This window comes from Jaculus jaculus, chromosome 4 (genome assembly GCF_020740685.1).
Source record: "Jaculus jaculus isolate mJacJac1 chromosome 4, mJacJac1.mat.Y.cur, whole genome shotgun sequence".
Classification (NCBI taxonomy): Eukaryota; Metazoa; Chordata; class Mammalia; order Rodentia; family Dipodidae; genus Jaculus; species Jaculus jaculus.
In genome coordinates, this window is record NC_059105.1 from 19,739,115 (window position 1) to 19,765,048 (window position 25,934).

The 25,934-nt window shown below is 47.7% G+C and overlaps 1 protein-coding gene across 1 annotated transcript in view; it reads left to right on the forward strand.

Moving 5' to 3' along the window:
- Positions 1–25,934, forward strand: part of Inpp5d (inositol polyphosphate-5-phosphatase D) — a 128,544-nt gene that overhangs the window by 61,038 nt on the left and 41,572 nt on the right. The window contains exons 5-9 of the mRNA XM_045148158.1: positions 5,345–5,485; positions 16,654–16,741; positions 22,951–23,031; positions 23,155–23,226; positions 24,552–24,675. Of these exons, the coding sequence (XP_045004093.1) occupies positions 5,345–5,485; positions 16,654–16,741; positions 22,951–23,031; positions 23,155–23,226; positions 24,552–24,675 (506 nt within the window). The remainder of the gene's footprint in view (positions 1–5,344; positions 5,486–16,653; positions 16,742–22,950; positions 23,032–23,154; positions 23,227–24,551; positions 24,676–25,934) is intronic.

Sequence of the window (25,934 nt, forward strand, 5' to 3'; positions counted from 1 at the left end):
TGAGTGTTCGCCTGCCCTGTGGGAAGCTCCGGTGGTGCCCCTGGTGGCGTGTGCCTGAAATCCCAGCCCGCCAGAAGTAGAGGCAGAAGGATCAGAAGTTCAAAGCCATCCTGCATTACATAGGGAATTCCAGGCCAGCCTTGGATACATGAAACTGTCTTGAAAAGAACATTGCTTTATGCTGGGTTGGAGAGATGGCTCAGCAGTTAAAGGTGCTTGCTTGCAAAGTCTAACGGCCCAGTCTCGATTCCCTAATACCAGCTTAAAATCAAATGCACAAAGTGGTGCATGTGTCTGGAATTCATTTGCAGTGGAAGTAGACCCTGGTGCACCCATTCTCTCTCTATCTGCCTCTTTCTTTTTGTCTCTCTCTCCAATAAATACATAATTTTTAATTGTTTTATGTTTAGAAAAGTCACTGTCACTCTGTGATCAGACAGCACCTCTCCTGTCCTAGTCACCAATAGTCCTCAAGCATTTTCCACGGCCACGGCTGCTCACCTAAGAGGTTAGGCTTGCTTGGTGTTCTGCATTCCATCAGTGTAGTGCGAGGAACCACTTCCTTTCACAGGCACACCCCGGGGCTCAAAAGGGAGGGGCCCCAGGGCCCAGGAAGTCCAGCACAAGTGTCCAGTACTCTCACCACCACCGCTCCTGATTCCTGTTGGACCCCACAAGGAGACCACAGATTTGGGGCTTCTTTAGTAGAGAGCACAGAGATAAATGGCATTATTCACAAGAGGGCCATAAGTTGGTAGGGGAAAGGCTGGCCTCCAAAAGCAGGAGGCCAGGCAGTACATGGTCCCTGAGGCCACGTGGTGGAGGAGATCAGGCAGCCCAGGCTGAGCAAGAGGAGACAAGTTGGCCTCCAGGGTTGGAAACATGCAGACACAAATAGGCTAGAGCTGTCATTGTGCACTGACCATTTTTGTCCCTGCTGACCTGAGTGTCCTCGGAGCTGGCATGAGGTCAATTGGTCACATCCAGAGTCATGAGTCGCATGTGGGAGGAGCTTGCTTCAAGCGGGAGGAGAGTCCCTGGCCCCTACACTACATTCCGCATACCTTAGAGGGTCTCAACTTCTGTGTTCACTTCTTGCCCCCATGATCGCCCTTAACCCCCCAGCCGCAGACACAGCTCCTTGATACCAAACACGGACACGGAAGGAAACAGAGTACGTTTAAGTCAGAGCTCTGCCAGGTGTGATGGCCCTTGGGAGGCTGAGGCAGGAGAATCACTGGATTCAGTCCAGCTGGACTATAGAGTGAGCCCTTGCCTCCAACAAACAAGAACCAAGTCAGAAGCATTTAACATGGAAATTTTATAGAGGTCGGGTGGGAGGAGGGCATAGCAGGAGCTGCTCAGTGCTGCGACCTGGGTCCAAGATGCCAGACGTGCGTCTCTCCCTCCCCGGCCACCGTCAGTCTTTCTCTGCCCATCCAACTAGAAGCCAAGGGCCAAGAGAGCCCTGAGCTTGCCCTGTGTGCTCTGATGCCCAAAACTTGAGAGACTAGAGAAAGGGAGAGAGATCTTGAATAAATAAATGGAAGCTTGTCCCTAACTCACCAGACTCAGCCCTGACAAGGCTAACAAATTTCTGTCCACTTTGCCTGGGAGACCTCCTCTCAGCTCTGCGGGTCACCAGGTCCTTGGAATCCTTCTTCCTTGTCTGAAGCCAGGGTTGCTGCTCCTAGGGACCCTCCTGATGTCGTAACGCGAGATGGAGCTGCCCAGGCACACAGGTGCAGGCTGACACACGTGTCCGTGCTCCCTCTTGGCAGGCCCGTCCACCTTAGGTCAGGGGACTGTGCAACACGTCCACCTCCTCATGTTGGACCTGAAGGAAACAAGCTGGCAAAGGCACCTCTGGCCTCCCTGGCATTGACGGCCTTACCCCAGTGCCTGTCTCTCCCAAGCCCAGTCATGTGGTGGGAGTGGGCTCTGGAATGATGTTCTCTACCACAGCTCTGCTCCAGAATTCTAGAGAAATATATCCTTAGTCCCTTGATGAATTTTCCAGAAGTTAAACACAGCCTGACTGTCTATCAGAAACACCTCCACAGACCTGAGCACACAGCCTGAGCAGGAGAGATCCTGCACTATAAAATTTATCAGCGAGACCTCTATAAACTTGCCAGGGGGAGCCAGTCTGGACCTGATCTAGACCCATAAGCAGCTTGCGGCCTCCCTGCTCCCTCGGGAAGAGGCCAGAGCACTGTCTCTAGGGGATGGTCTGGACAGTGTCATCTGGTCAGCATGACACTTCTTTGTGGTCACATGAAGTCTGAGGTGCCATCATTCTAGTACTTCACACTTCTCCTCCAGGGTTTGACCCTGGGTTCCAGGATCTGACCCCACATGAAGCCTGCACTTCGCCAGCTTGCTGATGTTGTCTCCTAGTTCTGGGGAAGATGGTCTGCAGAAGATGGCACACTGGAGAGCGGAGCTCGTTGCCTTACAGATCAGGGAGCTTTGCATCCCCGTCTCCAGGGCGGGGTGGTGGCAGTAGCAGTAATAGGGTGTCCTGCTAGGCCCATGCGTGTCTCTAGAGCCCCGTACATTGACTGCCTGACTTAGAGAAGACAATCACATCTAATTCGTGTGCTGGACGAATCGATTCATTAGAACACCTTCCTTTCCATACACTAATCATCAACAAGCAAAGCAGGGCTGGAGGGATGGCTTAGCAGTTAAGACACTTGCCTGCAAAGCCAAAGGACCCAGGTTCAATTCCCCAGGACCCACTTTAGCCTGATGCCGGGCGTGGTGGTGCACGCCTTTAATCCCAGCACTCGGGAGGCAGAGGTAGGAGGTTCACCGTGAGTTCAAGGCCACCTTGAGACTACATGGTGAGTTCCAGGTCAGCCTGGACTAGAGAGAGACCCTACCTCGAAAAACCAAAAAAAAAAAAAAAAAAGTAAATCATTTGGGGGGAGTTGAGAGACAAGTTCCCCCAGCTCCGCAAAAGATAATAATCATGGGGCTGGAGCTGCATCCTCAACTGGGAAGATGAACTTGAAGCCACCAGGTCAGTCACCTGCCCTCTATCTTGGCCACACAAAGGGGACACCTGAAGAGACACGGAAATACCAGCTGCTGACATTGCCACCTAGATACACCTACCAGCTCTTCTCTGGGCACACTGGGTTGCTTCAGCCTTACTAGTGCTGGCATGATAGCCACGCACCACCATGCCCAGCTTGTCTGTGTGGTCAGTGACAGGGCTGGGGATGTGGGACCCGATGGTATCTGTCCAGGTGCCTCCACTTTGCCATCCCTGACCTGGCCCAGTCCCTTTCTTAAAATTTTATGTATTTATTTAGGCTGGAGAGATGGCTTAGCGGTTAAACGCTTGCCTGTGAGGCCTAAGGACCCCAGTTCAAGGCTCGATTCTCCAGGACCCACGTTAGCCAGATGCACAAGGGGGCGCACGCATCTGGAGTTTGTTTGCAGTGGCCAGAGGCCCTGGCATGCCCATTCTGTCTCTCTCTCTATCTGCCTCTATCTCTCTGTCCGTCGCTTTCAAATAAATAAAAATAAACAAAAAAATTATGTATCTATTTATTTATTTGAGAGAGGGAAAGAGGTAGATAGAGAGATTGAGAATGGGCACGCCAGGGCCTCCAGCCACTGCAAATGAACTCCAGACACATGTGCCACCTTGTGCATCTGGTTTATGTGGGTCCTGGAGAATTGAACCGAGGTCCTTTGGCTCTGCAGGCAAGTGCCTTAACTCTTAAGCCATCTCTTAAGCCCCAGCCCAGTCCCTTTAATTAAAAAAAAAAAAAAGATGGAACATATACTGATCTATCAAAAGACAGTGCCCAGGCTGGATCCTACCACTGTGGTCACCCAAGATGTGGTAAGAACGCCACATCTCATCTCCCAGCAGCTTTCTGTCTGGGGGGACTTCTGAGCCTTAGTTCCCATGATAGTCAGATATTTCCTGAGCATGACATCCTAGACACTGTGTAGAGTTTACTGCACTTAACGTCCATGCCTGGGGGAAATGGAAATCTCAGGAGATGAAACAATGGGTGTTTAGTTCCACTGACAGCGACAGTCACCATCCTGTAGCAACCTCTGAACAGCGAGGGCCGTGGAGCTCGTTGGCAAACAGCACAAAGACGCCAGGAGCTGCCAGTACTAGTAAGGCCGAAGCAACACCACAGAGTTCAAGGCTAGACAGAGAGAAACCCCTTTCTCAAACTACCCCCAGCAAACAAAACGGGGAGCTCATCACACAGAGACTTTACCACAAAGCCCGGGGTGACTTCAAACCTTCTACAATGTGGTGTCTAGGTAGCTTCTGACTGAGAATTTGGACTTGGCATGAGGGCCAAAGCTACCTGTTATCTGCAGACCGGATGGTCTTCCTAGCCCCTTGGACTCCGGCTGAATGAGAAAGGAAAATAGGGTTCTTCCTTCTCGTCTGTCTTCCTTCCTTTCTTTCTTTCTTCCTTATTTTTTGTTTCTGGTTTTTCAAGGTAGAGTCTCACTCTAGCCCAGGCTGACCTGGATGGAATTCACTATGTAGTCTCAGGGGGGCCTTCAACTCACAGAGATCCTTGTACCTCTGCCTCTCGAGTGCTGGGATTACAGGCGTGAGCCACTAAGCCCAGTCCCTTCTTTCTTTATTTATTATGTTTATATTTATTTATTTATCTAAGAGGGGGACAGGTAGAACTGGATGCACCAGGGCCTCCAGACACTGCAAATGATGCGTGCACTATCTTGTGCATCTGGCTTACGTGGGTCCTGGGGAATCAAAGTTGGTCCTTGGGCTTTGCAGACAAGTGCCTTAACCACTAAACCATCTCTCTAGCACCCCTTCTTGTTAAAAAAAAATTTGATTTACCAATTTGAAAGAGAGAGAGAGAGAAAGAGAAAGAGGCAGATAGAAAGAGAATGGACATGCCCGGGCCTCCTGCTACTGAAAAGGAACTCTACACACATGCACCATTTTGTGCATGTGGCTTTCCATGGGTACTAAGGAATTGAACCCAGGCCATCAGGCTCTATAAGCAAGCACCCTTAACCACTGAGCCACATCTTCGGCCCTCTGTCTCCCCTTTAAAGGTCAATCACCTCCATCCCCAGCCCTATCACTTCCTTCCCACAGCACCCAAAATTGTTCATCCCAAGAGAATCACTCCTTCACTGAGTTGCTCTGGTCTACCCTTCCGCCTCTGTAGAACCACCCAGGAGACCTTGGCACTGGTCTCAAGCAGGAGCAAATCTCACTCAGAAACTCTGAATGGTTAACTTGTCATGGTTGGTGTGACTGGTGATGGCCAAAAGGAGCAGGTGAAGCAGGTTTCTTTTTCTCCTTTGCATTTTCCAGGCTTCCAGAAGAACATCTGAAAGCCATCCAAGACTATTTGAGCAATCAGCTCACCCTGGACTCTGACTTCCTGAAGACAGGCTCCAGCAACCTTCCTCACTTGAAGAAGCTGACCTCGCTGCTCTGCAAAGAGCTTCACGGGTAACAGAGGCCCCTGGGTACTGGCAGTCAGTGGAGGCGGGATGGCAGGAGCTACATGGTATATCAGACAGTGGATAAATGGTGCCTGGGGGGACAGGGTGGCCACAGCAAGAGAACGTGCCTATTAGAGTGACCCTGGGCTCACCTGTCTCCTCAGATGTCTCTGCTGCACTAGCAGTAATTGGACTGTGGCTGTAGCTCAGAAAGCTCTGTGATTGTTTGCAGCTCTTGTTTTTATAGAAGCTGGGCTGTAATTTGTGTGTAGAGAGGTACTGGGTTTTACGCCAGGTAAATGCTCTACCAATAAGCTACAGACACACACACCCCCAGCCTGTTCTGTTTTTTTTTTTAATTTTTATTTATTTACTTTTTTTTGCCAGACATGGTGGCACATGCCTTTAATCCCAGCACTTGGGAGGCAGAGGGGTAGGAGGATTGTTGAGAGTTCAAAGCCACCCTGAGACTACACAGTGAATTCCAGGTCAGCCTGAGCTAGTGTGAGACCTTACCTCGAAAAATAAATTTTTTTAGTCATTTATTTGAGAGAGTGTGGGGTGAGAGAGAGAGAGAGAGAGAGAGAAAGGCAGATAGAGAGCGAGCATATGAACACGTCAGGGCCTTCGGCCACTGCAAATGAACTCCAGACACATGTGTCGCCTTGTGCTTCTGGCTTACGTGGGTCCTGGGGATTTGAACCTGGGTCCTTTGGCTGTGCAGGCAAGTGGCTTAGCCACTAAGTCACCTCTCCAGTCCCTGTTCTGTTTTCTAACTGAAGTTAATTTGAGGCCACTGGCTCTGGGAAGGCAGAAGGCGGGCGGAGGCCACGCCCACTCTTCCTCACGTGCTCGGGAGCTGGCCCCTTAGGCTTCTGCTGCAGCTCTTCCTGGTGGCTGCTGCCAGGACATCCAAAGCACGGCAAACACCAACAAGCAATCAATCAGGCTGTGCTTTTCTGCGTGGGTGATGATGGCTCAAGGTTTCCGGCAGCAGCAATTTTTAAGGAAGATGATTCATGAGAGCTTCAATTTTCCAATGTTTAATTCATTGAATAACTTCACTGGTAAAAATTCTGATTATTTTTGATTCTTTTGACTTTACATCTTTTAATTTCATTAACCTTAAAATGAACTCCAAACAGAACTAATCTTTCATTGTTTGAAGTGAACAAGAAAGTCTGATGTGCCACTTGAGGAATTAGCAAGAATATTTAAATGCTTAAAGCTTGGGGTGGGAAAGCGTTCCAAAGCATCTAAGGGAAGTCAGGAGGAGCCCAGACAAATTCCTCACGCACAAAGGGTCACACGTTGGCTGGAAAGACATTCACACCCACCGGTTTTGCAGCCTGTGCTTTTTGGGTTTTCATGCACCTGTGGAAGTTTCAAGCGTCTCTTGTCAGTCTCTCAGTGGCTGGATCAATCTTACCTTAGTTAATATTCAGAAAAGAACCTTTTTCCTCATCAGTAATCAAATTCAACTTTGCCTTGAGAGGCTCTTAAAAGCACGGCAGTGCATTTGCTAAATTTGACAAATGGTGTCTTTGACAAATTGAGCAGTCATCAAACTGGCCAGTCACTAATTTCAGTGAATTGGCTCCCAGTTGATGGCACTCTAAAGCCAAGATGAGGCAGAGCTATCATTTTCATAAGGCTCCATGGTATTTTATTCCATTCGACACTGCTGTTACAAATCATTTGTCACCAGGGGACAAGACACACAAATTTCACTTTCATTTCTAAAAACATTTCATGACAGATGATAATAAGATACTATTTCCACACAGACATAGACCTGACCTTTGTCCCATCCTTGTTGAAAAGAAAATATGTTTTTAAGTCTCTACTGGGCTTCTCCAGAATTCCCTCAGACACTTCTGCCCATTGGCACCATCCCTAAATGCTGTGTGGCGTCACCTCATTGCCACGGTGACAGAAGCTTCCCTAAATTTCCTTCTTTTCTGCCACATTGTGCTGCATAAAAACTTCCTCCAGCATCCAGCTGTTCCATGCCTCTACTCAACAGTTAATTTCAAGTTCACTGGAATGTTCTAGATTCCCCTGCACACTTTTCTTCACTTCCGTAGATCAAGTGACAGCCAGACGTGGAGATGTGATTGAACTGTGTGGTGGGGTTTAAAAAAATCTTAGATCACAACAGACTTGGTTGCACAATCCCTGGCATCCCTGCAGATGCTGTGCTGTGAAATCATAAACAAACAACTGTGGTTTCAACAGCATTGATTTCAACAAGCATATTTCATTCATCCATCCATTCACTCACTCACTCACTTAACCTTTAACAAACATGATGTGAGGGCCTCTCAGCTGAGTCCTGTTCTGAGTGCTAAGGCACAACAAAGATGAGTCAGTGTACAGAAAACTGCAAATTAGCCATAGACAGATGTTCTAGCAGGTAAAAGCTTAAATTCTTTTCTAATTTAAATTTTTTCTTTCCTCCCCCCCCCCCTTCTTGAGACAGGGTCTTCTTAATAAGTAGACTAGTCTTGAACTCTCTGCCTTAGCTACCCTAGGCCTGGGCATGTAATGGGGAAATTGGGGTCCTGGGGTGCTTCCTGGAGCCCCAAGCCCTGAGTTCATATCTGCAAACTAACTGAAGAATCGGCAATTCCAGATTCAAGCAAATGAGTTTTAAAATACCACATTTTATTCAGATTTTACAAAGGAGTATGGAAAAGGGAAGGCTGAGGGGTGAAGGGAAACAAAGTGGGGAGAAGAGACATTCATCACTGTGGAGCCCAAAAGCCCATGTGGGCCACATGTAGCTGAGGAGTCTATGTGACCAGATAGGGATCTGGGGAAAAATGTGTGGAAAAACAAAGAGAAAAGAAAGTTCAAGGAACTCCTGCCATGTAGGGAACTGAAGAGGATGAAGAACCCATGTAGAGAGTCAGGGCTACAGTTGGAAGTCCCCAAGTGATCAGAGAGCCAGAGAGCCTGCCCTCCCCTTGCAAAGGTATTTATGACCTTAGGGAACCAGAGGGCCAGGTTAGGACTAGGGGCTGTCTCAGGAAGAGCTTAGCTTAATTTGACTAACCGCAATGTTTAAATCCTATGAAATTCCTCCCTCCCAGGAGTGTGTGGAAAAACAGTTCTTCAGAACTAGGCAAGAGATTAAAAACAATTTTCCTACCCTTTTTTACCTTCAGGGGGCCAGTCACCCTAACTCTACCCCCTTCAGGCATACAGGTATGTACCACCATACCCAGCTTAAAAATACATTTTCTGAAAAGGAATAGAAGGATACTACCTTAAGAATGTAACATGTGCCAGATGTGGAGGCACATGCCTTTAATCCCAGTACTCAGGAGGCAGAGGTAGAAGGATTGCCTTGAGTTTGAGGCCACCCTGAGACTACATAGTGAATTCCAGGTCAGCCTGGACTAGAGTGAAACCCTACCTTGAAAAACCAAAATAAATAAATTTTAAAAAAGTAACACATGAAGCCTGCTGTGGTGGCTTGCACCTGTAATCCTAATACTTAGGAGGCTGAGGTAGGAGGATCACAGTGAATTCAATGCCAACCTGGGCTACAGAGTGAGTTCCGGATCAGTCTGGGCTACAGTGAGTCCTGCCTCAAAAAAAAAAAAGAAGGGGCTGGAGCGATGGCTCAGCACTTAAAGGCATTTGCTTGCAAAGTCTGCTAGACCAGGTTTGCTTTGCCTAGCACCCACATAAACCTAGATACAAAGTGGCATGTGCATCTGTGACCTCAGCACACCTGCCATAGTGTGAGTTGGTGTCAGGAGACCCCAAAGCTTGTGGACCAGACTCCTTTGCATTGGCAAGAGATTTGGTGTCACAGAAAGGAGAGCGGAGACACAAGATGGCCCTCTGACTGCCACACATGCACAGTGGCACAAATGCACCCCCCCACACACACACACGTGCAATACATGATTTTTATTAAAGAATGCAGCATGTAGCCAAGCACAGTAGCTGTAATCCCAGCAGTTGAGAGGCAGAGGCTGCAGCATTGCTGACAGCTCAAGATCTGCATGATACTGGGAAGCTGGATGTTTTTGAAAGCCACAGAGCCGTTCTTGGCTCTTGGTTGGGCTAGCTCAGGATTTAGGGTGCTAGATGCTCACAACCACACAAAACATCCACTGAGTCATGAGCCATCAGGTTCTTGTTCAGAGAATGACGTTTACAGACTGTTGCAGTCAGGTTCGCGTTGCTGGTAGAAATCACCCAACCAAGAGCAGCTTGTGAGGAAAAAGAAAAAAAAAGAGGTTTATTTTGGCTTAAAGACTTGAAGGAGAAGCTCCATGATGGCAGGGGGAAATGATGGCATGAGCAGAAGGTGGACATCACCCCCTGGCCAACACAAGGTGGACAATAGCAACAGGAGAGTGTGCCAAACACTGGCAAGGAGAAACTGGCTGTAAGTTCACCCCCAACAATACACTGCCTCTGGGAGGCGTTAATTCCCAAATCTCCATCAGCTGAGAACCTAGCATTCAGAACACCTAAGTTTATGGGGGACACCTGAATCAAACCACCACACAAACCATAAAGGGTTAAGTTTAGAAAGACTTTATTACAGAGCTGCAGTAGTCAGCTCCATGCTGCTGGGGTGACCCTCCAAACTAGACTCAGTTTATGGTGGTAATGGCATTGATTTCAGGCTTACAGATCCAGGGGAAGTTCCATAATGGCAGAAGAAGCTGATCTCCTTTACCAAATCCACACAAAACCATGGCCAGCACCACGAGCAAGCACACTCTGGGAGCCCCAGACCGAGCTCAACGCTCTACATACCTTAGGCTGGAGTTCCGATCCACCCCCAGTGACACCTTAGGGCTATACTCCAGGATCCTCCCACAGTGACACCTCTTCTAGCCAGGCAGCTGGAAATCCAAGCTACAAGCTTTAATAAAACATCTGAGTCTATTGGGGGACATAAACTCAGACTACCCCAAGAGCTTATAGAGCTGAAGAGATGGGAAGAAGATAGCTCCTGCTAGGATGCAGGAGGGGGTTCCCAAAAATGGGAAAGTCCACCTAGAGGCCCAGATTGGGGTCTTTTGTTTGTTTGCTTTTTGAGGTAGGGTCTTGCTCTAGTCCAGGCTGACCTGGAACTCTGGAATTCAGTATATAGTCTCAGAGAGGCCCGGAACTCATGGCAATCCTCCTACCTCTGCCAACCAAGAGCTGGGATTAAAGGTGTGCGCCACCAGGGGTCTTTATGGGAGTTTACTGGGTGGCAGCTGAACTGTTGGTCCAGCCCAATGCCAGGTGTCTTAGGTATTGCCAGATTTTCAGGAAACAGGGTGACCTCATCTCTTAATTTTCTCTTGGGGAAAAGTAAGAGAAAAGAAAAAGCAGATTGATCCCTTCCAGTCCAGCCTCTAGTAGAGCGGTGGCTGCAAGGAACTCCTGTAGGGAGAAGAAAACAAAGATAACTCAAATTTTCCCCTTACAGGCTCAAGGACATTCCTCACTTCTGCTTTCAGGCTCTGTCAACCCTAAACTATCTCCATAAAGTACTACATAGAGTTAATTCTAGGCCAACCAGGGCTATATCGGGAGACCTTGTCTCAAAACATACATGCACGCATGCACGCATGCATGCATGAGCAGGTGCAATGGAGGGGCTGTGGCTCGAGCTCAGTAGGTAGAATGCTTCTCATCCTCCTTGCCACATAAACCTACATGCTGATGCAGACCTGTAATCCCAGCACTGGTGAGTTGGACACAGGAAGATTACAAGTTCAAGGTCATCCTCAACTACATTGCAAGTTCAAGGATAGCCTGAGATACATCTGACCCTGTCTCAAAGAAAATAAAATGCAACATGTGCCAAAGCAAAATCCATTATACTTGACAAGAAAACATGACATCATCTCTTAAAACTGTTTTTTCTTTGATAGTCTTGCTATGTATGTAGCCCAGGCTGGGCTGGAAACACTGGAGCCTCCCACACACAGTCCCTTGAACATTTTAATAAAAGAACAGAAGTGTTGTTTCTCACCCATTTGCTACTATGTGAGACTTTTCTTTTCTTTTTTTTTTTTGTTTTTTGTTTTTTGTTTTTTGTTTTTTGTTTTTCGAGGTAGGGTCTCACTCTGGCCCAGGCTGACCTGGAATTCACCATGTAGTCTCAGGGTGGCCTCAAACTCACGGCGATCCTCCTACCTCTGCCTCCCAAGTGCTGGGATTAAATGCATGCGCCACCATGCCCAGCTTATGTGAGACTTTTTTTAAACTCTAAATTTAAACATGTATGTATTATGTGTCCATAGACTATGTAAGCACATAATGCATGCTAAGAAAAAGAGGCAAAACACAGGGAAACAAAATCAAAGGAAAAGGTGGGCCTTCCCTCTGAGATTGGAGTCCTGGACTCAAAGGTTCTTGATGTGGTAGAAAGAGGTTGAATGGGAATCTTGGGAAATTAACATGCAGAGAACTAACAAAAGCTTGCTCTCCCTCTGAAATGTGCAGCAGAGAACTTAAGCCTTTCCGAGCAGTCCCTGCACAAGACCCACCAGAGGACCCCACCCTCTTTTTTAGTGCCCTTGGTGTTGCAGGTCTGTGTTCAGGATTGGTACCCCTAAGTTGCTGACCCAAGGCTGGACAAGCTTTCCTGGCACTCTGTGGCCAGTTACTTCCACTGAGCCGCACCCCCACCATGTCAATTTCAAAACCAGTAAGCTAAAAAGCCATCTTTGTATGCCTGAGTTACCAAAATATATTCAAATGCAACATTGCCCAGTACACCAGGAGCTCTGGATTTTTAAACGAATGAATGGAATGGGATCTGAAAACAAATTGTGTCAGGTACAAGAAGAGATGATACTATGGTTGCCCAAGGGAGCTGTGGGTAAAGGACTCCTTGGGTGCAATGGGATACAAATGCCCAGCTCCACTGCATAGGAACAAGAAAGCTTTTGGGCTTGGGAGATAACAAGGCAGTTAAGACACTTGCCTGCAAAGCCTAAGGACCTGAGTTCAATTCCCCAGTACAAATGTAAAGCCAGATGCACAAGGTGGCTCATGCATCTGAGGTTCTTCTGCAGTAGCTAGAGGCCCTGGTACACCATTCTATCTATATCCCTTTTTCTCTCTCTCACGTTCTCTCAAATAAATAAATAGAAAGTTCTAGATGAGATAGGGAATTAAATATCTATAACTACTGCAAGAAAACACCTCATATGTAATCTAGTCTGCAAAAAAATAATTTAAAATTTTTATCTTTATTTATTTGAGAGAAAAAGAGGCAAAGAGAAAGGGAGAGAGAGAATGGTAACACCAGGGCCTCCAGCTGCTGTAAACAAAGTCCAGATGCATGTGCCACCTTGTGTGTCTGGCTTACATGGGTCCTGGGGAATCGAACCCAGGTCCTTTGGCTTTGCAGGCGAATACCTTAACAGCTAAGCCATCTCTCCAGCCCAAGAAAATAATTTAAAATGAGCAAATAATTACTCCCAAGTAAATACTAATGATAGATTTCCAACTATACTACAAAAAGAATTTCTGAAGAGCCAGGCGTGGTGGTGCATGCCTTTAATCCCAGTACTCGGGAGGCAGAGATAGGAGGATCTCCGTGAGTTCAAGGCCACCCTGAGACTACATGATGAATTCCAGGTCAGCATAGGCTAGAGCAAGATCCTACCTCAGAAATCCAAAAAAAGAAGAATTTCTAGAAGGACTGAGGAAATAGATAAAGCTCAGTGGATAAAGTGCTTGCCGCACAGCTCTGATATCTGAGTTTGGATCCCAGACCTGTAAAAGCTGGAAGCCGCGGCAGACGTCTGTCATTCCAGTATGGTAATGGCAAGACAGGAGGCTGAGACAGGAGGATTTCCCAGAAGTTCCTAAAGCAGTGAACAGTGAGAGGCCCTGCCTCAAATGAGGTGGAAGGTGAGGACCTACGCAAAGGTGTCCTCTGACCTCCACACATACACCAAATTAATTGATTGGTTTTTAAAGAAATTACTAGAGATGATAGAGGAATATAAACCACTTTCTAATAGTATCTAGAATAAAAATGTACTACATGGAAAGTATAGCACTTAGATTAAGTGAAGAGCAGAGCAGCGCCAAGGAGATGGTTCAGTCAGGAAAAGTGCACACTTTCGTAAGCGTGACGGTCTGAGTTCGATCCCCAGAACCCATGTAAAAATGCCAGGGATGGTGGCATGTGCTTGTAATCTCAAAACTGGGGACACAGAGACAAGCAGGTTCTTAGACTAACTGGCATCCAGTACAACTTAATTTATGAGCTCTAAGCCAATGATCAGTCCTGTCTCAAAAAGGGGTAGACAGTGCCTGAGGAGGACAACACCCGAAGTTGTCCTCTGGCCTCCACACACACTCACAGAAATGTGCATCCACATGCAGACATATATACACACAAACACAGCAATACATAGTATGTAGCCACACACACACACACACACACACACACATCTCCTTCAAAATTCCCAACAGAAAGTTGGCAAAGGAAATTAACAGTTTATTTAAAGAGAAATACAGTAGAAATCAACCACAGAAAAATACTTAATGGCATTAGAAATTTAAAATAGGCAGGCCTACCCAGAGCCCCGCACATTAAAAAAGAGAAAAAATGCTGGGTGTGGTGGCTTATGCCTTTAATTCCAGCACTTGGGAGGCAGAGCTAGGAAGATCGCTGTGAGTTCAAGGCCACCCTGAGACTACATAGTGAATTCCAGGTTAGCCTGGACCAGAGTGAGACCCTGCCTCGAAAAACCAAAATAAAAATAAAACAGAGACAACACATGGGGTTGGAGTATAACTCAGTGGTTAAAGGAAAATGCTTGTAAAGCCTGATGGACCAAGTTAGATTCCCCAGTACTCACATAAATCTAGACCCACAAAGTGGCACATATGTCTGGAGTTGAATTGAAGCAGTTTCTCTCTCTCTCTCATAAATGAATAAAAATTTATTTAAAAGACAAAACAAGGCTGGAGAGATAACTCAGCAGTTAAGGTGCTTGCCTGTAATGCCCAACCGCCCAAATTCAGTTCCCCAGTACACACATAAAGCCAGATGCTAAAAGTCATGCATACATCTGGAGTTCATTTGCAGTGGCTGGAGACCCTGGCACTTTCATTTCCGTTCATTCATTCATTCACTCATTCATTCATTTATTCTCTCTCTTTCTGTCCTTTCAAACAAATAAAACATATTTTGAAAAGAGAAAACCTCTCTCTCTGTGTCTCTCTCACTCTCCCTAAAATAAAAAGAAATAAATTTTTAAAATTTAAAAAAAGGGGGTTGCTGGAGAGATGGTTTAGCAGTTACAGCACTTGCCTGTGAAGCCTAAGGACCCATGTTCATTTCTCCAGATCCCACTTAAGCCAGACACACAAAAGTGAGGCAAGTGCAAGGTCACACATGCCCACTAGGTGGTGCAAGCATCTGGAGTTCTACTGCAGTGGCTGAGGCCTGACATGCCAATTCTCTCTCTCTCTCCCTCTCTCTCACTTGCTTGATCTCTGTAAAATAAAAATAAATAAATAAATATAATTTTTTAAAAAAAGAGAAAAAACAAGAAAGTGATTAAAACAATGTGGATAAGGGCTGGAGGGATGGCTTAGCAGTAAGGCGCTTGCTTGTGAAGCCCAAGGACCCATGTTCGACTCTTCAGATCCCACATAAGCCAGATGCACAAAAGGTGAGGCAAGCACAAGGTCACACATGCCCATCATGCCCATGCCCACTAGGTGGCACAAGCATCTGGCATTGGATTACGGTGGCTGAGACCCTGGCACACCAATTCTCTCTCTCTCTCAAAAAACAACAACAACAACAAAAAAAACCAAACAATGTGGATATGTGGATGAAATACTGCACAGGCATTTCTGAACAGTGCTGGTGGCCTGTTCAAGGGCTGGCAGTATTGATTCTAACTTTATAGTTGGAAATAAGAAGAGCAACACAAACAAAGCTGCCGAGAACAGTCTTTATTTATAACAACAAAATTCTCAAAATAACTCAAATAGCCAGTAACCAGTTTTGGCACGTTCACTTGACAGAATATTTTGAAACTGTTAGAATATTAAACATGGAAAAACATGGATAGTTCTTGATGAAATAATAAGTTAAAAAAATTCTAATTTAAAATTGCCCATCATAAAAGAAAAAAAATAAGAGCTCAAGAGGCTTATGCCAATGAGATGCTAACAGAAAGGGGACCCAGAGAATTCACACAGCCCCCAGTGTTGGAGCTGTCTCTACGCTTGACACCATTCATCTGCTGTCATACCCAAATCCAAAGACCCTGTCCCCAGCACCTGGAAATCACATGTTTTTAAAATATATTTTTTAAAATTTATTTGCAAGCAGAGAAGAGGGAGAGAGAATGGGTGTGCCGGGGCTTCCTTCCCTTCAGACGAACCCCAGGCACATGCATCGCTTTGTACATCTGGCTCTACGTAGGTCCTGCAGAATTGAACCCAAGCCATCAGGATTTGCAAGCAACCTCCTTTAACCACTGACCCATCTTTCCAGCCCAGAAATTGCATATTTATTTAAAATGTAGCTTCCAGGCTGGAGAGCTGGCTCAGCAATTGGTTAGGGCACTTGCCTGCAAAGCCTAACAACCAGAGTTCAATTCCCCAGGACCCACGTAAGTCAGATGCACAAAGTGGAGCATGTGTCCAGAGTTTGTTTGCAGGGGCAGGAGGCCCTGGTGAATCCCTCTCAATCCATCTCTCTGCCTCTCTTCTATCTCTCTCTGATTGCAAACAAATAAATAAATATTTTAAAATAAAATGTAGTTTCCAGACCAGATCACATTGGAGCCCAGACACTTGCGTTTTTAAATAAGGTATATGAATGTTTCCTACAAGCACTAAAAATTGGGAACCAGGGATTCCTAAGGGATTTCAAAGGAGTCTTGTAATCCAGATTCAAATTTTCTACGGGCTACAGAATGTCATAAGGCAAAGTGAATTTGTTTTTGTACACTCACTCCAGTCTGCTCCTGATGCCAAGGGTTGGGGCGTGGGTGGGTGGGCCGGTGTGGGCTGGCTGGCTGGTCTTTGCCCGGGCTTGCCTTTCTGGGATGTATGACCTGATTTGTCAGACAGGGGTGTGACTTTGTCTCCTGCTGGTGCCTGCACAGCCTTGGACGCTCCTTCTTGTCTCCACTAACCTTTGAACTTCACCTTGTCCACCAGGGAAGTTGTCCGGACCCTGCCATCCCTGGAGTCGCTGCAGAAGTTGTTTGACCAGCAGCTCTCCCCCAGCCTCCGTCCACGACCTCAGGTAGAGTCTTGAGTTAGAAAGATGAAATGAATGTACCAGGAAGGGAGGATGAGCTAGCTCGTGTCCCCGGGGCTCGAAGGGAAAATGGTAACGCTGCCCACGCATGTTTGTTGGGATGTGGGTTGGTAGGACGGAATCTCCAGCATCCTGACCTCCCAGAAACGTGTTTCCTGCTACCAGCTTCTGATTTGCCATTATAGGATTTTGAATTATGCACCCATCAGCCAAACTGCCTACTTGGTGTCGAGTAAAGAGGCAAGCAGGACCCATTCCCATCAGTTCTCATCAGGACCTTAAAGAAAACGAAAATATGAGACACCAAAGTTCTTCAGACATTTGATCCCAGGAGAAACAAGATGACAGTGTCCCTTCCTCATCTATGCTCACTGCAGGGAAGGGAGCTAAGGTCAAATTCTCCATTACAAATAGATTTGCAGGCTGGAGAGACAGCTTAGCAGTTAAAGGCTTGGCTGTGAAGCCTAAGGACCCCGGTTTGAGGCTCGATTCCCCATGACCCACGTTAGCCAGATGCACAAGGGGGCGGAGTTTGTTTGCAGTGGCTTGAAGCCCTGGCATGCCCATTCTTTCTCTCTCTCCCTTCTTTCCATGTCTGTTGCTCTCAAATAAATAAATAAAAATACACCAAAAAATTGAAAAAAAAAATAGATGTGCACCAAGTATGGTAGTGTACACCTTTAATCCTGGCACTCGGGAGGCAGAGGTAGGAAGATCACTGTGAGTTCTATGCCAGCCTGAGAGTTCATAGTGAATTTCAGGTCAGTCTGGGCTAGAGTGAGACCCTATCTTTAAAAAAAAAAAAAAAAAAAAAAAGGTGTGTGTTTAAAAAATAAATAGATAAATAAACAGAGTCCTTGACAAAGTTTTTAAAAAATCAAAATGATAGGGCTGAAGAGGTGGCTTAGTGGTTAAGGCGTTTGCCCACAAAGCCAACGGACCCAAGTTTGATTCCCCAGAACTCACATAAGCCACTGCACAAGGTGTACATAGAGTTTGTTTGCAGTGGCTGGAGACCCTGGCGTGCTCATTTTTTTTCTCTCTCTCATAAATAAAAAAGTAAATAAAAAACATTTCTAAGTCAAAATAAAAGTTAAGGGGCTGGAGAGATGGCTTAGCGGTTAAGCGCTTGCCTGTGAAGCCTAAGGACCCCGGTTCGAGGCTCGGTTCCCCAGGTCCCACGTTAGCCAGATGCACAAGGGGGCGCACGTGTCTGGAGGTCGTTTGCAGAGGCTGGAAGCCCTGGCGCGCCCATTCTCTTTCTTCCTCTATCTGTCTTTCTCTCTGTGTCTGTCGCTCTCAAATAAATAAATAAATAAAAATTAAAAAAAAATAAAAGTTAAGGCCCAGCTCCCTGTATTGCAGCCTTGTTACTGAAAGTAAAATCCATAATGGGAGAGCTGTTGGGCCAAATAAAAACCATAATTGGAGAGCTGTCGGGCCAGATGGAAAGAGAGAGGGAGGGCAGTACCTCCAAAGAAAATATAATTTAGCTGGCCGTGGTGGTGCACACCTTGAATCCCAGGAATTGGGAGGCAGAAGTAGGAGGATTGCCTTGAGTTCAAGGCCACCTTAAGACTACATAGTGAATTCCAGGTCAGCCTGAGCCACAGCAAGACCCTACCTTGAAAAACCAAAACAAAAAAAAAAAAAAAAGGAAAAAGAAGAAAATATAATTTGTGGGCTGAAGAGATGGCTTAGCAGTTAAGGCATTTGCTTGTGAAGCCAAAGGACCCGGGTTTGATTCCCCAGGACTCACATACGCCAGATGCACAGGGGAAGCGTGTGTCTGGAATTTGTTTGTAGTGGCTGGAGGCCCTGGTGTGCCCATTTTCCCTTTCTCCCCCTCACTCTCTGCCTCTCTCTCTCTTTCTCTCTCAAATAAATAAATATTTAATAAAAAGAGAGAAAAGCGAAAAAAAGAAAATATAACTTGCCACGAATATCAGGGATGACCAATAAATATGGGGAATATCTGCAACTCCATTTAGGAGGGCCCCCAGCAGAATGGGGACATGGTGCCAACACATGAGGTAAAAGGGAAAAAAGACAAAGAGGAGGTGAAGGGCCATGCTAGAGTCTTCCTATGCACAGCGCCCAGCACGCTGATCTTACCTGGTGCCAAACCAGGCAGATGGTGGGGGCGGGGGATGGCAGAGAATTCAGCACCACTGCCTCACTAATGGAGGAGGCTGTAGATCTGTCTTGTTTACAAAAGAACATCTTTTTCAGAGCTGTTCCCCAGTCTGCGGTTTCTCTGAATAGCCATCTTGAAATATGCCAAAGAAGAACATTCTGAGGTGGCCTATTTTGGTCTTCCACAGTGTTTTTACAGAGAAAATATATTTGTGTTCCATTTATAAAGCTGAAAAAAAAATTGTCAGGAAAGATTTTTTTTTTTTTTTTGCTTTCTTTGGAGTGAATGATGAGTTAATTTCTAAGAAAGCAAAAGCAAATCAAAACAAAACAGGGGCTCTGCCAAACACCAGGGTTTAGGTCCTTTGAATGGGCGCGCATACCCCCAAATCTTTGAAGTGGATGAAGAGAGACCGGACCTCCAGAGATGGGCCCATGGCAACCAGGGAGAGGGTGCTACCCACTTCTAGTTTGTGCAGAGCAGTGAGAGGATGGCAACAGACCTAGGGTAGAGAGCGTGTTGTCTGAAGAAAAGCAGAGAATGCTAGTGTGTGTGTGTGTGTGTGTGTGATGTGTACATGTGTTCACATGTTCATATATGCATATGGACATACATGGAGATCAAAGACCAACATGTGGAGCCTTAGTCATTCTCCTTACATTTTAAAATTTATTTTATTTATTTAAATGTTTTGTTTATTTGAGAGAGAAAGGCAGATAGAGAGAGAAAAAAAATAAAAGGCACATAGAGAGAGAGTGGGTACGCCAGGGCCTCAAAGTACTGTAAATGAATTCCAGACACATGTGCTGCCTTGTATATCTGGCTTATGTGGGTCCTGAGGAATCGAACCTGGGTCCTTAGGCTTTGCAGGCAAGCACCTTAACTGCTAAGCCATCTCTCCAGCCCAACCTCCTTACTTTTTGAGGCAGGGCTTCTTGCTGAGCCTAGACCTCATCAATTCCACTAGACTAGATAGTTATTGAGTCCCAGAGATTCCCTGTCTCTGCCTTCCAATGCTGAGGTTACAGGTTGAAGCCATCCCAACCTAGCATTTCACATGAGTACTGGGGATCTGAACTCAGGTCCTCATGCTTGAGCTGCAAGCACTTTACCTACTGAGCTATCTCCCCAGCCCAAAAAAACTCATTCTTTTTTTCTTCTTTGGGTGTGTTGTTGTTTTTGTTTTTGAGGTAGAGTCTCACTCTAGCTCAGGCTGACCTGGAATTCACTATGTAGTCTCAGGATGGCCTCAAACTCAGGGTGATCCTCCTACTTCTGCCTCCCGAGTGCTCGGATTAAAGACGTGCACCACCACGGCTGGCAAGAATGTCATTCTTGATGGGCCTTCAGACTTACAGTGGGAGGTAGCAACCCAAGTGTGGGAGCAGGGGAAAGATGGCCTGCTCCCACTGGTCTGAGCTCACCATCTCACCCCCACCTGGTCCTCTCTTCTCTCATCTGTACACTGGGGATTCAATAGTCTGTGTGGTGGGGACAGGAAAGGAGCAAGGATGACTGGGACTTGGCATCTGGCAGAAGGCTGGCTCTTGCCAGTGCCGTGCCCTTCCCCTTGGTTAGGCAAAGGAACCCTACGAGGAAGTATAAAATGGAACATGGTCAAAGAGGTTGCTGGCCTGGGTGGTCACCTGAACCAGCCCTGTGAAGAGGGAGACTCCACAGAGCCTGCAAACCCCTTTGGAAGTACAGCTAAAGCCAGGCCTAGTGACACGGGCCCGTAATCCTAGATACTCGAGGGGCCAGGCACGGGGACCAAGAGTTCAGGGTCTGCCTGGGCTACATAGTGAGTTCCAGGCCAGCCGGGACAACTCACTAAGACTTTAATCCAAAATAAATAGCTAAGTGTTGGAGAGATGGCTCAGTGGTTAAAGGAGCATGCTTGCAAAGCTTGACAGCCTGGGTCTGATTCCCCTGTACCTACCTAAAGCTAGACCCACAAAGTGGTGCCTGCATCTAGAGTTTATTTTGCAGCAGCAGAGGCCCTAGCATGTCTATATTCTCTCTCTCTCAAATAAATAAATAATAAATAACTTTAAAAAATAGTTAAAAGAAGCCGGGCGTGGTGGTGCACGCCTTTAATCCCAGCACTTGGGAGGCAGAGGTAGGAGGATCGCCGAGAGTTCTAGACCACCCTGAGAATACAGAGTGAATGCCAGGTCAGCCTAGACCAGAGTGAGACCCTACCTTGAAAAACCAAAAAGAAGTTAAAAGAGGGCTGGGGTTGTAGTCCACTGGTAGAGTCCTTGCCAAGCATGGGTGATACCCTAGGTTCAATCCTCAGGACCATACTGAATTAGTTTCCTTTCCTGTTTTGGGGGCAAAATACCTAATAAAAATCAGTTTAAGGGCTGGAGAGATGGCTTAGTGGTTAAGGCATTTGCCTGCGAAGCCAAAGGACCCAGGCTCAATGCCCCAGGACCCATGTAAGCCAGATGCACAAGGGGCACATGCGTCTGGAGTTCATTTGCAGTACGGCTGGAGGCCCTGGAGTGCCCATTCTGTCTCTGTCTTTGTCTCTCCTCTCTCTCTCTCCGTCTGCTTGCAAATAAATAAATTTAAATTTAAAAGTCAGTTTAAGGGAGGTGGGGCTTATTTTGCCTTATACTTTGGAGTTACAGTCCATCATGGCAGGAAAGCCGTGACAGCGGGGTTGGTCGCATTGTGTCTGTAGTCAGGAAGCAGGGAGCAGTGGATGCACGCACCTGTCATCCCAGCACTTGGGAGGCTGAGGCAGAAAGATTGCAGGCTTGAGGCCAGTCTGGGCTACACAGCAAGACCCTGTCTCAACCAAACAGAAATCAAAACAAACCAGCCAGAAAACCAAAAGCAAATGTGCCCTAGCTGACCCAGCGAGCAAGGGGTGTGGGAAAGGGGCATCACTCACTTGGTAGTAACTCTCCATCCTGCTTGGTGTTCAAGCTAGCCATACACATGTCTGATCTGCTGGTCCTGCTCATAGAGGCAGGGATGGTGCTTGGTAACTGTGGCTCCTCCACCAGGGCAACCTGTATAGCATAGAGCAGATGTTTTATTGCTTATTTTAATTTTAGTTTTTCTTTTCACAGTATTGGGGATTGAACTGGGGCCTCACTCCTGTTAGGCAAGTGTTCTACCACCAAGCTGTACCCACAGCCTTGTAACTGTTTATTCTGTAAATAAATGCTGGAGATCCTGAACTTGTTGTCAGGCAGACAGGGTACCTACCAATCCTGCCCTGCTATTCATTAGCTGTGTGACTTCACAGAAATGCCCTCAGGTCTCTGGGTCCCTGTGTACACTAAACAAGTCCACGCAGCCCCTTGATTGGCTGGACAGTGTCCTAAGTCCTAGTGATGTACCGCTGAACGCAGTGTTTGTTCTTGGTCCCAGTTCTCAGAGAACCTATGTTCTAGCAGAGGAAACATACGGTGTAGTCATGGTGGTAGGAGATAGAGTGGAATGGTTTGATACAGATGACTGGGTGGTTGTTTGAGCTACAGCGTCCACTGGGGGGGGGGGGGGAGGTCTGAGACCTGAGAGATAATGTACCCTTCCCAGGAGAAATCCAAGTCGCTGGATATTCCTTGACAAGGGTAGCTCGAGGCAGATGAGTGGTGAGGTTGGGAAAGGCTCAGAGTGGAACATCAGAGCATTCAGCACCTTCAGAGGCCGGGGATGGAGCTTGGATGATGTTCTCCATGCTGGAGAAATCTACCGGCGAGGGTTTGAAGCAGTGGGGATAGAGAAATTTGGGAACTGGAGCAAGAACACCAGTGCAGGAGATGTGGGAAGGTAAGAAGGTGGTGATCGAGGCAGCCCTAGAGTTTTAAGCAACTGAGTGGGTGAGGTGAGACGTGCTGCAGGAGAGTGGAGTTGGAGGGAAGAAGTGAAGATCTATTTTTCGGCCATGAAGACTTGGAGGTATACACACGGTGCCCTCATCTGCAGAGGCAGGAATAATGGAACTTGTGGGGTTGTTTGAAAGATGCCAACAGAGGCAGCATGGAGGGCGCTCAGTGCCCAGCCATGGCTCACGTGTGCCCTTGGGCTCATCCCCCAGGTGTCCAGCGAAGCCAGTCCCATCAACATGGTGGCCAAGCTCAGCCAGCTGACCAGTCTGCTGTCCTCCATCGAAGATAAGGTATTTGGTGGTGGGGTCCCCTGCAGCTCCGCATGGCTGTGTTGTGGTCCCCGCTCTGCAACATGCATGCCTAGATCCCAGGCTCTGCATCCACTGACTCCAACCCGTCACTGCTGCCCACAGGTCAAGGCCTTGCTTCACGAGGGTTCCGAGTCTCCCCACCGCCGTTCCCTCATCCCTCCAGTCACCTTTGAGGTAAGTGACTAGGGCCATGGAGCCTACATTGAAGATCCACCGTGTGGCATCTTAGCCCCTGTGGAACAAGGTTTTGATTTGGCCTGTAAAAAAAAAAGGGGCAAGGAACCCAGTGGCAGGAAATGCCAGTCAGTGGTGCCTGAAATCATCCATGAAGTCCCTCCATGAGGAGGTTGTGAGGGAAGTGCTTGTTAATCCAAGATGGTATAAATTCTGTCCTTGAAATGGGGTAATGAGAGGAAGCTGCTCGCTGGTTAAAAGCACTTGCTAGGGAAGCCTTGAGCCTGGAGTTTAGATCCCCAGAATCCACATAAAGCTGGAAGAAAGTGTCTGCAATCCCAAGGTACCTAGGACCACGGGAGGTGGAGCCAGGAGAATCCCAAAGCTTGAGGGGCCAGCTAGTCTGGTATTCACAGCAGCAAGCAAGAAACACCCTGTCTCCGAGCAAGGAGGAGGGCAAGGACCTATGCTCCACGTCTGCCCTCTGCCCTCCGCATGAGGGCCGTGGCCCATGCACACCCATACACACATATGCCACATAGGCGCAATGGGAACAGTGAGTGACACCCAACTAACTGGGGGCCCCGGAACTGCTGAGCCATCTCTCCAGGGTCTTGCCCTGCATCTGGAACTCACTAATTTGGTTAGACTTGCTCGTCAGGGAGCCTCGGGGCTCTTCCTATCTCCGCCTCCCCACCGCTGGGATGCCAGGCCCTAACCACCATGCTATTAGAAGGGTGCTGGGTCTCCGAACTCAGGTCCTCATGCTTACTAAGCAAGCACTTTACCAGCAGAGCTGTCGCTTTGACCCCCTTTTCTGTGTTTTTATTTTTAAGACAGGCTCTCATGATGCCCAGACTAGTCTTTAATTTCTGATCCTCCTGCCTCCGTCTCCAAGTGCACCACCATGCCCAGTGTAGATTGCCATCCTCTGAACATGCCTGGGCTGGTGTCTCCTTCCTAATTATCAGTAAATGTTCAATTAGCAGTTGTAACAAGGGCCAGCAGTGTGAATCTCTTACTAAATGCTTTCTGGAATAGATGACACATCAGATTCGTGAGTGTCATCGCACTATCAATGAATGAGCCATTTTCTACCCATTCATCTGTTTCCTGCACCAGGCATGCGCGGGGACAGCTGGGATGCACAGTGGGAGAGTTGGGTACAGCTGAGTGTGAACCGTTTCCCAGGGTGCCATGAAACGCACATGTGTGAGGTTGGGGCAAAAGAGGCCACGAGGCAGTAGGCCGATGGCCCAAGACACTCCATTCGGCACAAAAGCCCAGCCAGAAAGCCAATGAGCCCCATCTTTTCCTCTGCGAAGGTGAAATCGGAGTCACTGGGGATTCCTCAGAAAATGCATCTCAAGGTGGATGTCGAGTCTGGGAAACTGATCATTAAGAAGTCCAAGGATGGTTCTGAGGACAAGTTCTACAGCCACAAGAAAAGTAAGTCCCCCCACCCCACCCCCGGGCCCAGGCTCTGCTCTGCGGGAGCTCCTTGCACGACCAGCGAGTGAACGTCCGATCAGTGCGGACTGTCAGGGCAACATCTCGCCAGGCATGCTCCCCACTTTCTGAGGCTGGTCCAGGTCCTGAGTGTCCCATGCTGCCATCCTGCCCATGGAATCCCTGCCCTGCTCCAAGGACACCTCTCAGGCCTCCCCGACAGACTCTGCCCCATCCCTGGAAGGGAGCCTCCATGTCACCTGTCATAACTTGGAATAGTGGGTGCACAAGTTTGTGCATGACTGTGTCTCCCCCCACACCAACCACGAGCAGCATTCTGAGCCACCTGGCCCTCACCATGCCTGTTGTAGGCCCCGCACTGATGTAACATGGTCATGACGCAGCCGCTGGCGCCACCCTTAGCAAAACACCGATTCTAATTGGCTCTAAAGATGTGATCCTTGTGACCAAACCCTGCAGATTCACACCCGAGCTCGGCCATGTCATAGCTCTGTGACCTGGGTCCACTCCTCTGGGCCTCAGTGTCCTCTTTTCTGAAACAGAGACAAGAAGGGCTGGGTGACTGACACGGGGGAACATCCCAGCATACAGCAGTGGCCCTGAGGCCATGGGCTCCGCGCCACTGCGGCTGTGCCTGGCATGCTGTCTAACATGCACGTGTACCAGGGGAACTGTCTGCACCACACACTGTGGGCAGGGCACAGGATCTAGGACAGCAAGTGGGACCCATATGGTTCCTGCCCACATGGAATTTTTATTCTGGTACCTTAAGTAGAGGATAAATACTCAGATAATTGTATTGGTGCGGTCGTTTCAGCCCCTCAGAGGCGCTATGAAGAAGAGAGCACGTGATGGGTAGAGAGGCAGACAGGGTGGGCTGGCCCCTCTGAGAAATGGGACATGAGCTGAGATTTCAGGATGAGAAGTGACCAGGCAGAGAGGGGCCTGAGGGAAGAGCATGCCAGGTGTGCAAACACCAAGAGGGGGCACAACAGGGGTCTGGAAAAGGACCCAAAGGGGGTCTTGAGGATGGGGGTGGGGACAGTAGTGGAGGGCAAGGTGAGTGCTAGACTGCAGCCTCCTGGGTATGACAACATTTTATTTATTATTATTATTATTATTGGTTTGGCAAAGTAGGGTCTCACTCTAGCCCAGGCTGGCCTGGAATTAGGTGGATCACCATGAGTTCGAGGCCATCCTGAGACTACATAGTGAATTCCAGGTCAGCCTAGACTAGA